This window comes from Pelodiscus sinensis, chromosome 1 (assembly GCF_052426305.1).
Source record: "Pelodiscus sinensis isolate ZL-2025 chromosome 1, ASM5242630v1, whole genome shotgun sequence".
Taxonomy (NCBI): domain Eukaryota; kingdom Metazoa; phylum Chordata; order Testudines; family Trionychidae; genus Pelodiscus; species Pelodiscus sinensis.
Window position 1 is genome coordinate 215,765,065 of NC_143052.1, and position 16,418 is coordinate 215,781,482.

Consider the following 16,418-nt stretch of genomic DNA (forward strand, 5'->3'; position numbering starts at 1 on the left):
TGCAAGAAGGCTTTTGCCCACATGGGAGCAGCATAGCATTTCCGCAAGAAGCACTGATTTCAGACAGTAGGAAGTCAATGTTCTTGCGGAAATTCAAGCGGCCAGTCTAGACGCAGCCATGGAGGTTAGGTCCATCAGTAGCTATTAGCCAAGATGGGTAGGAATGGTGTCCTTAGTCTCTGTCTAGAAATTGATGACAGGAAAGGGATCATGTGAGGATTACCTGCTCTGTTCCCTTCCTCTAGGGCAGTGGTCCCCAACCTTTAGAGGCTGCTGGGCGCCAGAGGCCGGGGACACATGCACGCCCGGGGGCGCCCCCCCCAGCCACGTGCTCGGGGGCGGGGCCCCCCGCAAGCGCCCCGCTTCCGAGGCCAGCGCTCCTCCCAAGCGCCGCACGCCCAGGGCAGGGCCCCCCCTCTGCAAACGCCGCGCTCCCGGGGCAGGCGCTCCTCCCAAGTGCCGCGCGTCCGGGGCCGGCGTCGCGCCCCCGCCCCCCGCCCCCAAGCACCGCACACCCGGGGCCAGGCCAGCTTACCATGCACCCGGGCCGGCTCTGGCCCCAATGAATGCACCACATGCCCAGGGCCAGGCCAGCCCTGAGCACTTGGCGGGCGCATACAAATGGCACCGTGTTGGGGACCACTGCTCTAGGGCATCTGGCATTGGCCACTATGAGAAAACAGAATGCTGGGCTAGATGGACCTTTGGTCTGACCCAGTATGGCCGTTCTTATAAGTAGCACATGACTATTGCTATTAATTTTGAAGTTTACTTAAGTAATGGATGTTTGTAACAAAGGGATTCAAAATCCCCTAAATGGTCTACTTCACATTCCAATTACTGGATGTCCTAGAAAGCATTCAATTAGCCTCTCATTTATTAGAAATCCAGCCTATTTATGATCAGTGCTGAACACAACTAAGATTTCCATCAGAGACAGCAATTCTCTGCTTTAAAACACAAACTTCAAGAGGCTGTTTTAAATTAAAGTTAAAGGGCTCCTGTTAATACATTTAGGGCTGGTCTACACCACCTAAAATTTAGGTTTATCTAGGTACATTGCTCAGGGCCATGAAAAATTTATCACCCTGTTGGACATAGATAGGTCAATCTAATCTCTAACTGTAGAAGCAGCTACTGCCCTTCAGAGACATGGATTATTTATATCCAATGTAGGAAGTATTTACTCTACAGCAGCACAGCTACAGTATTGTACCCTGAGTCACTATAGCACAGACATACCTTTAGTAATTTCAAACTGAGCTAACATCCTTAAATTCTCTCCTGAAGCTCCTAACAAGTGTAGTAAGAATGACATATAGCCCAAGTTAAGATCAATATAGTCCAAGAATAAAAGAAAAACAGAGTCGGATATATTAAGCATACATATTTACTTAATCTATACAGAATTGAGTAGATAAAATTTCAGATTCACATTAGTGAAAAATCCCTACAAAATGTTTTTGAAAAGCAAAACAAGACTGCCTGTTCATTTATCAATTTTTTTCTCATGAAAGCAGACATGGTTGTAAAAATAAAGCAGTGTGTTTAGCACAAACTATATTTCTGCATCACTTTTTTCACAGTTATTTCCATCTACAGTCTGAAGAGGTAGATTTTCTGCAACACCTGAGAATTAAACTGTAACATAACCAGGTGTAAGTGTAATAGAGGAAGGATAAAACAGATTGGAGAAATACAGCATTAACGTAGCTGTGTATACTACTACACGTATATGGGTCAGCCTTTTTTTGCAGCATAATCATGGTAAAAATAATGGGCCTGACTAACAATTAGATGTACACCTCAGAGGCTACATAAATTTACAACCCAGATTAAACAGTTGTGGTAGTGAAAGATTCACAATATAAGTTTCCATTAAAAACCCCTACTGGAGCCAAATTGGCTGTACAATGGCAGTGCAACAGCCTGCTGCATGGCAGATCACTGAATGCTAGGCTTATCTTTTGTATTTTGTATAGCAACACCTGTTTGACCACTGCATGGAATAACATTAACTGTTTCCAGGAAGCCAAGTACAGCCTATCATCAATATAGTGAAGGATGGTGTGATATGGTGTGACCTTTTCACGGTCATAAATAGGAAGAAAATCCCAGATTCCTTAAACTCTTCACTGGTGGCATTCTGCTTCTTTTACAAATGTAAGGCAGCAGTAACTACATATCTGTACTGATCTTCCATTCATCTCACATATCTTTACAGACCTTGCAGCAGAGTCCAAAGTTCACTCGAGTACATAGAAAATAAGCATTACACAAAAAATGTGGTTATCGATACTGGTGACCAAATAATAAGTTTTAAAAATAGAAAACTGCACTTTCCACTTTACTTGCAAAATCTGTACCTTTTGTTAAGGGTATGTTGTGCTGTAATTGATATATTAAGATCTTCACTTGCCCTCAGGAAAATGATTTCTCACTCAATTAGTGGAGGACCAGTTTTCACAGAAAGTTAAAAACTTGTTACAGTTTTTTTTGATTCTATGACAACACACAAAGTTAGACAAATGATGATGATTCAACTTTGGAAGGATGCTTCTTTCCAGTATTTTTGTTGCCATGTGGTTAACGTGATTCGTGTTTCAAAGCTGAATCCAACCTCCCTGACTACTCACCTCTTCCTTCTCATTACTTCACCATGCATGGACCATGAATACAAAACAGACTGTACAATCTGAAGAGAAAAAACTGGCCAGTTCCCAATTTGTCACGCATTTGCTACACAATTTAAGAAATGTCAGTCTGATACAGTTTTGTTCAGTGGTATGAGCAAAAAAAAAAAAAAAAAAAAAAAAAAAAACACATTTCAGGCTTTATACAACCTTATTCTCTTTATAAGACATCTACATTATTTTAATGTACATCATTTAATCAGGAAAGGGATCAAGAGCTCAGTGCAGCCTGAACATTCAAGTAATGTAGCCACTAAACTGCCAAAAAGAACAAAGGGGGCAAGGGAGGGAAGCTCATTGAAAGTTGCGGTTGGTTCAGAAAGCCCCCCCACTGAAGTTAAGTGCAAAGATCATTAAGTACCAGAAAAAGCTACACATTTGTGTCTCTTAAAAGTGACAGCAACTGAAACTAGAAAGCGAACATAGATGGGCTAAAGTTAACAGTAGTTGGTTACTTAGCCCATGCCCTACCTTATGAAAAATAAATGTTGGTCCCAGCCTGTCCCAGAGAATAGCTCCCTTAAAAATGTGATACCCAAAGTGAAACACTGTAAGGCTCACAACTACAGTCCACTGAATTTTTTAAATGTAAAAACATTTTCACTTATCACATATTAGTTGAATATGCAACCTCCGAATTACCAATTTTATCAGATAAGCAGTAGGTACCAAGGTACTCGGTCTGCTGATCAGTATCTTTTCAGGTTGAGAGAGAGACATTGAATGCTTTATTCTGGGAATATATTTGAATCCACATGATCAAATATTAACAGTTTCTTTACAGATCCTTAAATATATTGCATACAGTGCTAAGTAAGGAACATCCAAACTAAAGACTGGTGTCTTAAGCACTGCATGTGGTAAGCACCCACAGTAGCAACAAATCTAAAATAACTCCGTTTACAAATATCCAGATTCTAATCAGAAATCACTATAAATTCTCTGCAATGCTGAGGTTTCATTTTATGGGACATAACATGACCAACACTTCTGCAGTTGTGTATATTCCACTACCGTCAACTTCACTACATAGACTTATTTCTGTATGCTCTCTTTGCAAGTTTAATTTAACACATTCACAGGGAGGGCAAATATAGTCTCTTTCTGTGAATTAACTTTAGAGCACAACCCTGAGAAATTTGCAAGAAAGTTGTTCACCCTGTTTGACCAGCTGCAAATTAAAGTATGTATAATATTTGAAAGCTGTTTTTGTCATACCACAATTATACTAAAACCCTGTAAAATATTCTTGATCATATTCTGGACCCTTATTTTCATATATAATCAAAGGAAATAGTTGAAGTTCCTACTGGCCTTTAGATGAAGGGATGTAGACTTTACTGAAGAGTTTGGTAATTACATAAGTATACCAAACCTTACTTCATTGTTTTGAAAACAACATTTTGCTTTTGTTGACTGAAGTGACACTCCTGTCACTTTTTCTCATGAAATGTTAAATCAGTTTACAAGTCTTAACTGACATGGTGAGATTTGAGTTTGAGAGAAAAAATGCACATGCATTCTTTATGGAAAATATATTTAAAAAATGAGGCAGATGTGCAACACAGTTGTGGAAAATGTATAGATTACGCTATTCAAAGCCGCTATGCAGCTTCCTGTACCACATAAGTCCAGTAGTTCTAAGAAAATACATATATGGTAGAAAAAGTAAGAAAATTTTCACCACAAAACCAATAGTTACCACCAACAGAGAAATTTATACACAAAATATATCTCTCAATACAGTGTTTACACTCCATTCTAGTCAACAGGAACAGAACTCGCAGAGACAGTCTTTTCAGAACCATTTCCTTCATTTGCTGCACCTGATTCAGCATCTGGTTGGATTCCTAGTTCTGTATCCATGCAAGTTCCCAACTCCTCATGGGAATTGAGTGTGCATGTCTGCAACACCTGCACTGCTAAATCCGCATCTGCTTCTTTTACAGAAACCTGTTCCTTAAGGACTTCCACCTTCTCATTCAGCTCATTTCTCTCTGTCTGAAGAGCCCTGCACAGCTTCTCCAAACGCTCCAGTTTTATTTGAAAGCCTTTGTATTCTTTATCTCTAACTGTTTTCTGTAAGAGTAAAAATAAACAGACTTTAGCCCAATAAAGTTCTTTTTTTGGGGGGGTAAGTGGGAGGAGAGGGAGGGAGCTAACGGAACTAGTTTGACAGGCTTGGAGATTAAAGTATCATATACTTCTGATTTTAAAGCAGTCTGCACACAAGCATATACAGCAGATTTCATGGCAGAAATGTAACAAGTGAAAGAGTATTAACAGACACGGCAGAACCACACTGACCCCTAGCTGTAGCTAAGTATGTTTTACACCTCCAAGGATTCTTCTGGGTTGTCAATCTAGCACCGGTCCCAGTATTTAATAGACTCAAATAATTTGTACAATTTTGCCAAAAGATGTCACCCAATAAACAATAGATTAGAGATGGCAATTCCTATGCTATGCTTTTTTAACTGACTAGACATATGAAGATCAAATGAAGATAGTAATAACAAAACCAGAAACAGACACAAAAACAAATACAAACCATTCGTTTTTTAAAATAATGTAGCTATATAGTTTCGGTAATTACACAGCATTTCTAGACAGAGATTTTCAAGTGAAAAGCCATGCAGAATAAAGGCCCACTTGAATGTGACTACACAGTTCCTTTAACTATGAAGATCATTATTACACTCACCTCTTCAGCCATTTGCAGAAGAGCTTTATTGTTGTTTTCCCATTTTGTACGCCACACTATTGTCTCTTTTTCCAGTTTTTTAATCTTCTTCGTCATCTAAAAATATAGTAAAGCTAGTTTTATGACTAGTATCAAAACAGAGGTAACCGCATATTAAAATGTTTTAGTAGGCTGCTCAAACTGTAGCTTTCAAAGTAATTTTATAAAATTCATTTACAGCAGTGGTCTCTAACCTTTTTATGCCCAAAAACTTTTTCTGAATTTAAGGACAACACAAGATATACCCCGCCCCTTCCCCAAAGCTTCATGGATCAAATTCTCCATTCACAAACAAAAACAGTTTGTAAGTAAGAGTAATTAAATGACTTTAAAAAGTTATATTCTACTTCTCATATTAGCTTTTGGAATCAGGACTTGGCATGCAGTTTCACAAGTGTTTCAGGAGAATGGACTACTGATGTTCTTCCTCGATTATGCTGAGATTTTCTCTCTCAGTAATTACACTAGAATTAGTTACATACCTCTGATTCCAATGTGCCATTTCATAATTTTTCCAGCTACGGCTGTTTTAAAATAGCATTCACCTAAATATCCTTTTCAGGGATTTTAAGGCCAATAAGGAGCCAGATTTTTTTCCTAATATTTTTCATTAAATTCTAACAATTATATAGAAGTACCTTTTCCATTTCTTGTCTGAAGGTTGTAAAAAGTTCATTGCTTTTTGCCATAGTGGTCTGGAATTCTTCAAACTTATCCATGTAAAGAGAAAGCTTTGGGGGAAAAAAACTTGGAAATATTTAATCTTGAAACTATATAGCAATATTACCACACAAGCAATGTTTATTAAAGTACAACAGAACTTTCAGCTAATAATAATGTAACAAAAGAAGAGAATAATGTTTCGTGTTTCCTCTTTAAGCTATCAGGTAAATTTTTACCTAAAGCAGATGGAGAGGATTGTCTAAAAATAAATGGTCACTCAAATTGTGCATGGATGCAAAGTCAGGGCTATCTTTATAAAGCAACAGAATATATTCTAACAAAAATTAGGCATTAAGACATGGGTTGTTATCCAAGTTAAATGAAAATGTGAAAGAGGTGCAATTTCTAATGATGCACAAATACAGTTAACAGCTAAAATTTCAAAAAGCAAGCACACATTTAGGCATATGACAATATTTTAAAAACTAATTAAAATACAAAATATGAAACCAAGGCAAGGATTAAAATATCAAGCAAGTTAGGCTCAGATGAATAATAAAAATTGAAGTACAGTAGTGTCAGTTGTGGGATTTGGTAACAAAGTGTAAATTCTACATGCATTAAAATGAGATTAGATTTGAAGTGAAATGTGTCTCCAAGGCTCTCAACTACATGGTCTTGCTACCATTCTGAAGTCATGGCTAACAACTTAGGCCCTGATCCTACAAACATGAACCAAAGCAGGGACGCATTTGGGGCCTAAGTTATCCTAACATTTTCACAGCAAGTAGGATCTCCAAGGAAGCAGAAACCTGATAAGGAATAATCAAGCCTTTTAAATGTCCTTTGATATTCTTGTTTACACATCTCAAAAAGATAGAATGGGCAAGGGAATGGACAATTATTTGTTAAAGACAATAAAGTACCTTCATTCATAGAATTTCTAATAAATACAACATTCTATGCAGAGGACAGATTTTTTAAACTGATGTTATAGAACTAGGCAAATCAGGAGTACCACAGAACTATTAGCAACTTCCCATGTTACCTGAAAAAACATCAAAACAGCGAAGAGAACTTCCTCTCAATTCTCTTACTAATCTTATCACAGTTGGGCAATATTTTGCAAGTTAGGTTTATAAAGGCATGATCATATAATTACAAGTGTAGGGGCTCAATACAAAACACATTCCCTCTCTAATTTGGCAGAAGGACCAATCAGGAATTCATCCAAATTAGAATTTCTTTACTAGGGGGTGATCACGCGCGGTGGGCAGTCACAAAAGGTAACCTCCAAAGGATAGCAATAAGGTGTCTCTCTCCCATTATCGTGTTTCCCCCAGTCTCTACAAACCCTTATCCTTCAAGGGCAAGTGTTCTTTGTCAACTCCTTGAAACACACAGAGAAATATATATAGAAATGTAGCCGTGTTAGTCTGGTGTAGCTGAAGCAAAATGCAGGACAATGTAGCACTTTAAAGACTAACAAGATGGTTTATTAGATGATGAGCTTTCGTGGGCCAGACCCACTTCCTCAGATCAAATAGTGGAAGAAAATAGTCACAACCATATATACCAAATGATACAATTAAAAAAAATGAACACATATGAAAAGGACAAATCACATTTCAGAACAGAAGGGGGATGCGGGGGGGGGGGGGGGAAGGAAGGAAGGTAAGTGTCTGTGAGTTAACGATATTAGAGGTGGGGAAAGTTAGATGTCTGTGAGCTAATGGTATTACAGGTGATAATTGGGGAAGCTATCTTGGTAATGTAGTTGGGGTCTTTGTTCAATCCCCCCCAGAGAGTGTCAGACACAGACACTTCGCCAAAGGATTAATGCCCACAAAACAGATATCAGACAAGATTACAAAGAAAAAACTATTTCTTGCCATTTCAATCAGAAAGGACACTGTCTCAACGACTTAACCACCTGCATTCTGCTACAAAGACCTTTTACATCTGCACTTGAAAGGGAATCCTCTGAACTGTCATTCATGTTAAAATTCGACACTCTCCGGGGGGATTGAACAAAGACCCCAGCTACCTTACCCATTACCAAGACAGCTTCCCCAATTATCACCTCTAATACCATTAGCTCACAGACATCTAACTTTCCCCACCTCTAATATCATTAACTCACAGACACTTACCTTCCTTCCTTCCCCCCCCCGCCCCCCGCATCCCCCTTCTGTTCTGAAATGTGATTTGTCCTTTTCATATGTGTTCATTTTTTTAAATTGTATCCTTTGGTATATATGGTTGTGACTATTTTCTTCCACTATTTGATCTGAGGAAGTGGGTCTGGCCCATGAAAGCTCATCACCTAATAAACCATCTTGTTAGTCTTTAAAGTGCTACATAGTCCTGCATTTTGCTTCAGAGAAATATATAATATGTATTTAACACAGATACAGTAAAGCAAGAATAAAAAAGTGTCTATAAAGATGTTACGCCTCCGCTCTGCTCTGCGCTGGTTAGGCCTCACTTGGAGTATTGTGTCCAGTTCTGGGCACCACATTTCAGGAGAAACTGGAGAGGGTCCAGAGAAGATCAACAAGAATGATTAAAGGTCTAGAGAACATGACCTATGAAGGAAGGCTGAAAGAACTGGGTTTGTTTAGTTTAGAAAAGAGAAGATTGAGGGGGGACATGATAGTAATTTTCAGGTATTTAAAAGGGTATGTCTACACTGCCACCCTAGTTCGACCTAGGGTGGCTAATGTAGGCATTCGAACTTGCAGATGAAGCTGAGGATTTAAATATCCCAGGCTTTATTTGCATGTTCCTGGGCGCCGCCATTTTTAAATGCCCCGTAGTTCGAACTCCCTGCCCGCAGCTACACGCGGCACTGACTAGGTAGTTCAAATTAAAGCTCCTAATTCGAACTACCGTTACTCCTCATTGGAATTGGAATTACTCGCAGGAGGAGTAATGGTAGTTTGAATTAGGAGTTTTAATTCGAACTACCTAGTCCGTGCCGCGTGTAGCCGCGGGCAGGGAGTTCGAACTACGGGGCATTTAAAAATGGCGGCGCCTGGGAACATGCAAATAAAGCCCGGGATATTTAAATCCCAGGCTTCAATTGCAAGTTCGAATGCCTACATTAGCCACTCTAGTTCGAACTAGGGTGGCAGTGTAGACATACCCAAAGGGTGTCATGAGGAGGAGATAGAAAACTAGTTCATCTTGGCCTCTGAGGATAGAACAAGAAGCAATGGGCTTAAACTGCAGCAAGGGAGGTTTAGGTAGGACATTAGGAAAAAGTTCCTAACTGTCAGGGTGGTCAAACACTGGAATTAATTGCCCAGGGAGGTTGTGAATCTCCATCTCTGGAGATATTAAAGAATAGGTTAGATAAATGTCTATCAGGGATTGTCTAGTCAGTACTTGGTCCTGCCATGAGAGCTGGGGACTGGACTCCATGACCTCTCGAGGTCCCTTCCAGTCCTAGTATTCTATGATTCTATGTTGCAAAATTTTTTTTACTTTGATCAAAGGGTGGCCAACTTGAGAAATGTTAAAACACACTCGTCTGCTCAAGAGCTAAACAAATCCAGTTTGAAAGAATTGAGGATTCTGTAGGGAAAACCTGAGACAGATCCCAGTGAATGAAAGGTAGGGATAGGTAAAAGGTAGGGACAGAGAATTTTTCAGAAAAATTCAATGATTCTGTTCACAGAAGTTTAATTTGCAATTTTTTGTATTTCCTCAAAACCATAAGCATCTCTTGATATTTTCATGGAGGGGCATCTGTATCAAACAGCACATTTACAATTTTTATTAAGTTACCTGCTGTTTAAGTTGGGCTTCCTGCTGCTTCATTTGCTCACATTTGTGTCTGGACTCCGTAGCTTCTTTTAATAGCTAAAAAGTGGACAGAATGATACTGCATTAATTGTACATTATATTGAAGGGCAAAATGTAAGTGATAATGTAAATGGGAATAGATGGTTACTTGCCTTCTTGTAACTGCTGTCCTTTGAAATTGGTGCATGTGTGTTAATTATAGATGCATGTGCTTATGCACCAGTACTGGAAAGTTTTGCCTAATGCACCCACAGAGATGGGCATGTCTGTGCTTATGCATCTCTTGAACTCCAAGTGCAAAGTATACTAAGGGCAGAACTGCACCACCCAGCTTTCAGTTTCTTTGTACCAGAATCTTAGATGACAAACTGATATGTTGGAGAAGGAGGGTGGGCTGCATAAAGGACATATGCAGCACATCTCGAAGAACAAGTTACGAGAAGGTAACTGTTTCAAGTGATTGCATATGTCCATTACACTAGATGACTCCCAAGGTATTTTCAACAGAGGTGGGGCTAGGCGTCTCAGTAGAAGACGGAATGCAGGACTCTTCCCCCCCACCCCCTCCAATCCAATTACATATTTCTTTGATGCATTAGTAAGTGAGTAATATTTAGCAAATGTAGGGATTCAAGACTACTTTGTTCCTATTGTGGATGTCTGCAAAGCAGCCATTTCACAGAAATGTAGTGAAGGCTTAGCATGCTCTGACAGAATGCACAGACAGCTTTTCTGGTGGCATCCCAGGCAATATAGCTATTGATTCACTTAGAAAGCCTTTGCACTTTTACAGGATGCTCTCTCATTTGTTCTTGATAGAAAACAGTTGGTAATGAGCTTCCTAGAAATTGGTACTGTGCTCTGAGATGGAGCCATTACCAGGGGTCTTGGAGCAGACACAGAAATGCAATACAGAACCTGAAGCCACAGGCACCATAACATACCCCAAAGCATGCACCACATGCAACAGCTCTGGAAGGACGCTGTCAGTTTGGATGATCAGCTAGAGTAGTACTGAGAAATTCTGCACACCTTTTGCAGCTTCATATGCTTCTGAAGTGGTCTGGATTCCACTATCTGTGCTAGTTATGGTGGTCTTGGACGGTGCTACTTACAAGAGCCACTGAAATGTGGTAGTAGGGACTGGTGGGCTGAAAGGCACACTCTACCTAAGCCTAGGAATAGCTAAGCTCTGCAGTCAAGGAGGACTTTGATGAAGATGAAACAGTCCCCTTAGAATTAGGGATGTTAAATTTTGATTAACTAACTAACTAAATAGTCGATGGGATTTCCACTGACTATTCGATTAGTCGATAAGAACTACCATGTTCCACCTTTGAAATGTTGCATGGAGACCGGGGCCAGCGGGGAGTCCTCTGCTGGCCCCAGGCTCCAAGTGGTGCTTCCTCTTTGAAATGCACAAGAGCCCCTGCTTTTAAGCTGGTTCCCTCCAGCATTCCCTCCACTTCTACCCCTTGCTGCCATGTTCTCAAGAGGAATGAGCTGCCAGTGTGCTTCAACCACAGACAGTACGCAGGAACCAAAGAATGGGCAGAACATCTTCACCCTTTATACCCTGGACTCAGAACTTAAAGGACACCAGGGCACTGGCGTGACTGCCCTTATGGGTACTGGCAGGGAAAATTCTCCACTATCGATGCACAAGGCATGAATGCACACTAGCCTAATAACCATGTTATAATTTGAAGAAGAATGGCTTGATAAAATGTAACACAGCCTTACTGTTTTATGTACAGCAGTTGCCAAGGGAAGAAAGTTTAGTGATGCCAAAATGGGAGAGTTTTTTGTGAAGACTTGGCTAAAATTTAAACTTTCTAAAACTCTACTTTTAGTGTAAATTCAGGAGATTACCAGTATGTCTTAGTTTTCAGAAAACAGAAGCTTCTAATACTTACAACCTATAAATCTAAGAAAAATTCTTAAAGCACCAAAACTAGATATCGTTTAACTTTAAATCTCAGTCTTCAAAGATTAGGGAATGTGGTGCAAAGTTACTTAATTTTTGACCCCTCCATCCCAAATCACACATTAATACCAGTTCTCAATGAAGACTACATTAATGCCAATTTTGAAACATCAGTTTTTTTCTATATCCTTTCTATAAATATATAGAAACAAATAAAAGACGTATCCCTTTCCCCAATACCTCATAAAATTTTATTCAAACTCTGGAAACAAAGCCACCACTTTGCATGGAGGGTTGTGTGTAGATTTAGGGCTTGCTCCAAAGACTCCAACTAACTTAAGTAGGCACTGTATCAGGCCCATAATTTCTGAAGCCACTTCATCAGCAGAGGGAACATTTTCAATTGAGACTTCAACTGAAATGTTGGTTTTACACTCACCATGTGCTCAGAAAACATTAGGCACACACTTCCTGGTAACAGCAAGTGTTCTTTAAGATGATTATTTCTACTTCCATCCTCTTTCTGCCTTAAAGTTATTATAGTACAGCTAACCAAATTTTGGAACACATTCTCTTGTTCTTCTGCTGCCTAAAGTTGTACTACATGGAATAATTTCCAAGCTTAACAGAATGCATAAAAGATATTATACATTCAGGTGCAAACAGATAATGGTTTATATACCATGCACATTAACTGTATAGATGCACACTGCAGGTAAAATTCAGGCTCCTTTTAATTAAAAAAAAATGTTTGGATCTTAGTATTTTATAGAAAAGGTATTTTAGCCCTAAATATGCTACCCCTTCATTTACTCTGTTTTTTGTTGTTTAAAAGCAAGCTTAGAAGCAACTTACAAACTCCCTCTCTCGCTGATGTTTTTCCTCAGCTTCTTTTATAAGTTGTGTGGTTTGCTGAAGTTTGGCATCCACCAGTTGTTGCTGCAATTCTTTATGCTTGAACACTTTGTCAATATGCTAAGGAAAAAGTAAAACCTGACTGTAATATGAGCAGTACTGAGTTAGACCAAAACAGATTTTTTTTTTAAATGGGAAAAAATTGGTTTATATATTGTTAGTATTTGGGCCTTGTGGCCCAATGATTTAGTTGCCAACTCTTGCAATATTGTGAGTATCACAATATATGTGGTATTATTTTTTAAAGCCCCATCCTAGAGTCAAGTGATTACATGAGAATCTGAACTTTCATTTTAAAACGTTTTTACCCTTAACAGTTGATGAGTGAAGCATGAAAACATGACCCAAGTGTGTCTTAAAAACCAGAAAGCAAAACACTTCCACATTTTTTTTAATCTTACGATTTTCCAATACTTGCAGATGGCAGTAATGCATGTTTGCGAACTGTGGCCTACAAACAGCTAAGTGCCAAATCTCATTTCCAGCTGTTTAACAGCACTAAATTACATTAACTTCCTAGTATTACTTTTCCAGATAAACAGTTGCTATAGTTACCACAGGACATTGTGATCAAGAATGGGAGGGGACGGAAGTGATGCATAACAGCCCCAGTATTAGAACAATCCACACTATGAAAAAAAACGGGTAACACTTATTCTAGAACTGTGTATCTTAGCTGCTGGCTGGGAACCAAAGAAAACTGTAGCACACACCATAAAAGGGAACGGATTATAATCATTATCACTTAACTTTCATTTATAACACAAATGCAAAAATAGTTCAATAAATAACCTTCATTTTATTTTCCTACATGCCACATATATAACTGTGTACTTTAGTGAATCTGATTTTCTCAGTATCTAATCTAGACCTCAAATAAAGTATTTACCTTGAATTGATATTTATACTCTATACCAGGGGTCGGCAACCTTTCCGAAGTGACGTGCCAAGATTTAACTCTCCTGCCCAGGGCTGTTCCACTCTCCCATGTGGAAAGGAGGGGCTCTCTCTACTTCGCTCCCCTGGCTCAATGCAAACCTTTCCACAGATCCCCAGTTGCTAATGGAAACTCACCGTTAATTACATAATTACATTTTGCTAGTGCTGCAGCTAGGGAGAATGGTTTAATTAGTTTATCAAACTTCATTTTAGGGCTATCATTTGATGTGGGTTAACGCCTGCGATTAATGCAGGGAAGGATTAACATGTTCGTTTTTTTAATGCGTTAATTGCAGGCATTAATGCTGGGCTGCCCCTTTGCAGAGTCCCCAGCTGACCCCGGGCTTCTGGCAGAGCTGCTCCTTTGGGAGCCAGGGATCAGACGGAGTGCCCAGTGGATCCCCGGCTCCTACTGTGCTGCCCCTTTGAGGCGCCGGGTAGTGATACAAAGGGGCAGCGCTGCACAGAGCCTGGGGTCAGGTAGGGACTCCAGCTGATGCCAGGATCCTGCGGTGCTGCCCCTTTGAAACACTGCAATGTTTTCTTTATTTATGGAAAGGGTGGGGGAACTTTTTTGGGTTGGGGACCACAGAAAAATCAGTTGGAGACCACATAAGTGAGAAGCAAAAAAACTCCTCAAAAAAAAACAAACCCCAGCCCTCACTGATGTGGCTGAGAAACCTCTCTTCTGGTGCTCCAGCCCCATGGAGCAAGGGGAAGGTTAGGGAGGACCAAGGTTCAGGGCCTTCCTATAGGCCACATTTACATTTCTAGGGTTCCAGGGTTAGTGGATTTTGGGGACTCCCTTAGGCTCTGGGGTGGGAACAAAAAAAAGGAGTTTAGTGCGTGGGCCAGGGCTGCCAGTGAGAGGGATAGGGATGGAGTGCACGATCTCGGTGGGAGGAGGGGTTCAGTAGAGGGTGAGGAGGGCAGGGTCTGGAAAGGAGTTTGGCGGCAGGAGAGGGTATGGGGTGGGGGGTACAACAGGCATGATCCATGGAGCAGGCCAAGCTCCATCCCCTCCAGGAGCAGGAGGCAGAGCCTGTAGTGTGGGGGATGTTAACATCTTAGTTTCTGGAAGCTGAACACCCAAGCTGGGCAGGGGCAGCCCCAGAAACATGCACACGCTTCTCTTCCTTTCCCTCCTCCTCAGCAGAAAGATGGAGCTGGTGCTCCTGTCTGCAGCTGCACAGCTGAGGCTCGAGCCACTGTGCGTGGGGGCTGAGCTCCTGTCCTGCATGCCACAGAACATCGGGCATGCGTGCCATAAGCGGCACACGAGCTGTAAGTTGCTGACCCCTGCTCTATACATTATTTCCTCAACTACTGAAATGTGAGGAAACCTGAACTTTAAACTGTAGCACCACCAAAAAAAGTGAAGAAGTTTTTATAACAAACATTTCCAAATTAAACATTACTGCCAATATATAAAAAAACTGAACATTTTTTTTGTCAGCTGTCAAAATCCTAGAAATAGGGTGCTATTTCAGTGGCCCTATGCCAATAGGAGTTATGTGGCCAAACCAGATAATGGAAAGGAGACAGCACACACTTGAGAAACAAAACAGGCTCCCTGAAAGTTCAAGAGCACAGCAACACAGTATTTCATTTTTCTGAAACGTTTTTTTCTTAAGCTAATTTAGAAGTCATTTAAATATCTTAAACGTATGTTTGCATAAGAGACAGAGCCAATTCAAAATAAATATACAAAAGAACTTCCTAAATATTTTCCACTGTTTTTACTCGTTTTGAGCTATTCAAATTGAGCCATTAGCTCATAGTATAATGAAAAAAAAACCATGTAATCACTAATGACTTCATGTACCATATACTTTTTTTAACTGTAATAAATCCATTATTGTCAGTGGAAATGTCTAGGAAAATGGATTCTTTGATGTCTGTGAATGATCCAGAGAATTCAATGGAAATGGGATGGGGAATGAAAGAAAGAGATGTGTGTCCAAACATCCACTTAGCTTTTGTTAGAAGGCCAGAAATTTAAAAAAAAAAGGCTTTTACACCTTTTGTTTAAGCAGAATTAGATGTATAACTATGCAATTTTACCATTTAGATTACCAAAGAATGTTTTAAAGAAAGGCACTAGTTAAATGAAGAAAAGTATGTAGTAATTTGAGTGCCCAAGGAAGCATAAATTTAAATTACCTCTTCCCGCAAAGCATACTGTTCAATTAGTTTCTTCAGCTTCTCTCCCAATTCAATATTTTCTTGGCGGAGCTTGGCATTGTGTACATCATGCTGTTCCAGCTGGGCCTGAATTTCATTCAATGTAATCTGGAAATGTGCAGTTGCTTCTTTACGTCTCTCCTCTTCTTCACGCGCTTGCTGCATGTTTTCTTCCTTTTATCCAAAAGTATTTGTTAATGGTGTGCAAGTTTACAATGACATAATATGCCCATACAAACAGACAGAGATGAGTCAGAATGAATACTTCATGTCTGTATACTTTGACAACTTTGGTGTGTTCGAAAAGCAAAATCAAAGTTTTGCCCAAGCTGATAAAATTAAATCTTTACCAAGTTAGCATATTTGATATCTTATCAGGATGCTTCTTTAGAGCAGTTGGTTCTTGGTCTTGCAACCACTCTGGATATATTTGGGTATTTTAATGTAGGTATTTTAATATACATTCAGCAATCTATTACTATGCTCTACATATTTTGGGTTAGGCACGTTAAGCTCCAGCAGTTAATTGTTTTTGTCTGTTTTT

At 39.8% G+C, this 16,418-nt stretch overlaps 1 protein-coding gene across 2 annotated transcripts in view; it reads right to left on the reverse strand.

Annotated features, from left to right (window-relative positions):
* Positions 1-2,794: 2,794 nt before the first annotated feature.
* The window catches only part of TXLNG (taxilin gamma), a 28,964-nt gene continuing 15,340 nt past the window's right edge, over positions 2,795-16,418 (reverse strand). For both annotated transcript variants that reach the window (XM_006122840.5, XM_006122841.5), the window contains exons 5-10: positions 15,854-16,048; positions 12,692-12,811; positions 9,892-9,966; positions 6,075-6,167; positions 5,398-5,493; positions 2,795-4,772 (exon numbers count right to left, since the gene is read on the reverse strand). In XM_006122840.5, the coding sequence (XP_006122902.3) occupies positions 4,455-4,772; positions 5,398-5,493; positions 6,075-6,167; positions 9,892-9,966; positions 12,692-12,811; positions 15,854-16,048 (897 nt within the window). In that variant the 3' untranslated portion in view covers positions 2,795-4,454. The remainder of the gene's footprint in view (positions 4,773-5,397; positions 5,494-6,074; positions 6,168-9,891; positions 9,967-12,691; positions 12,812-15,853; positions 16,049-16,418) is intronic.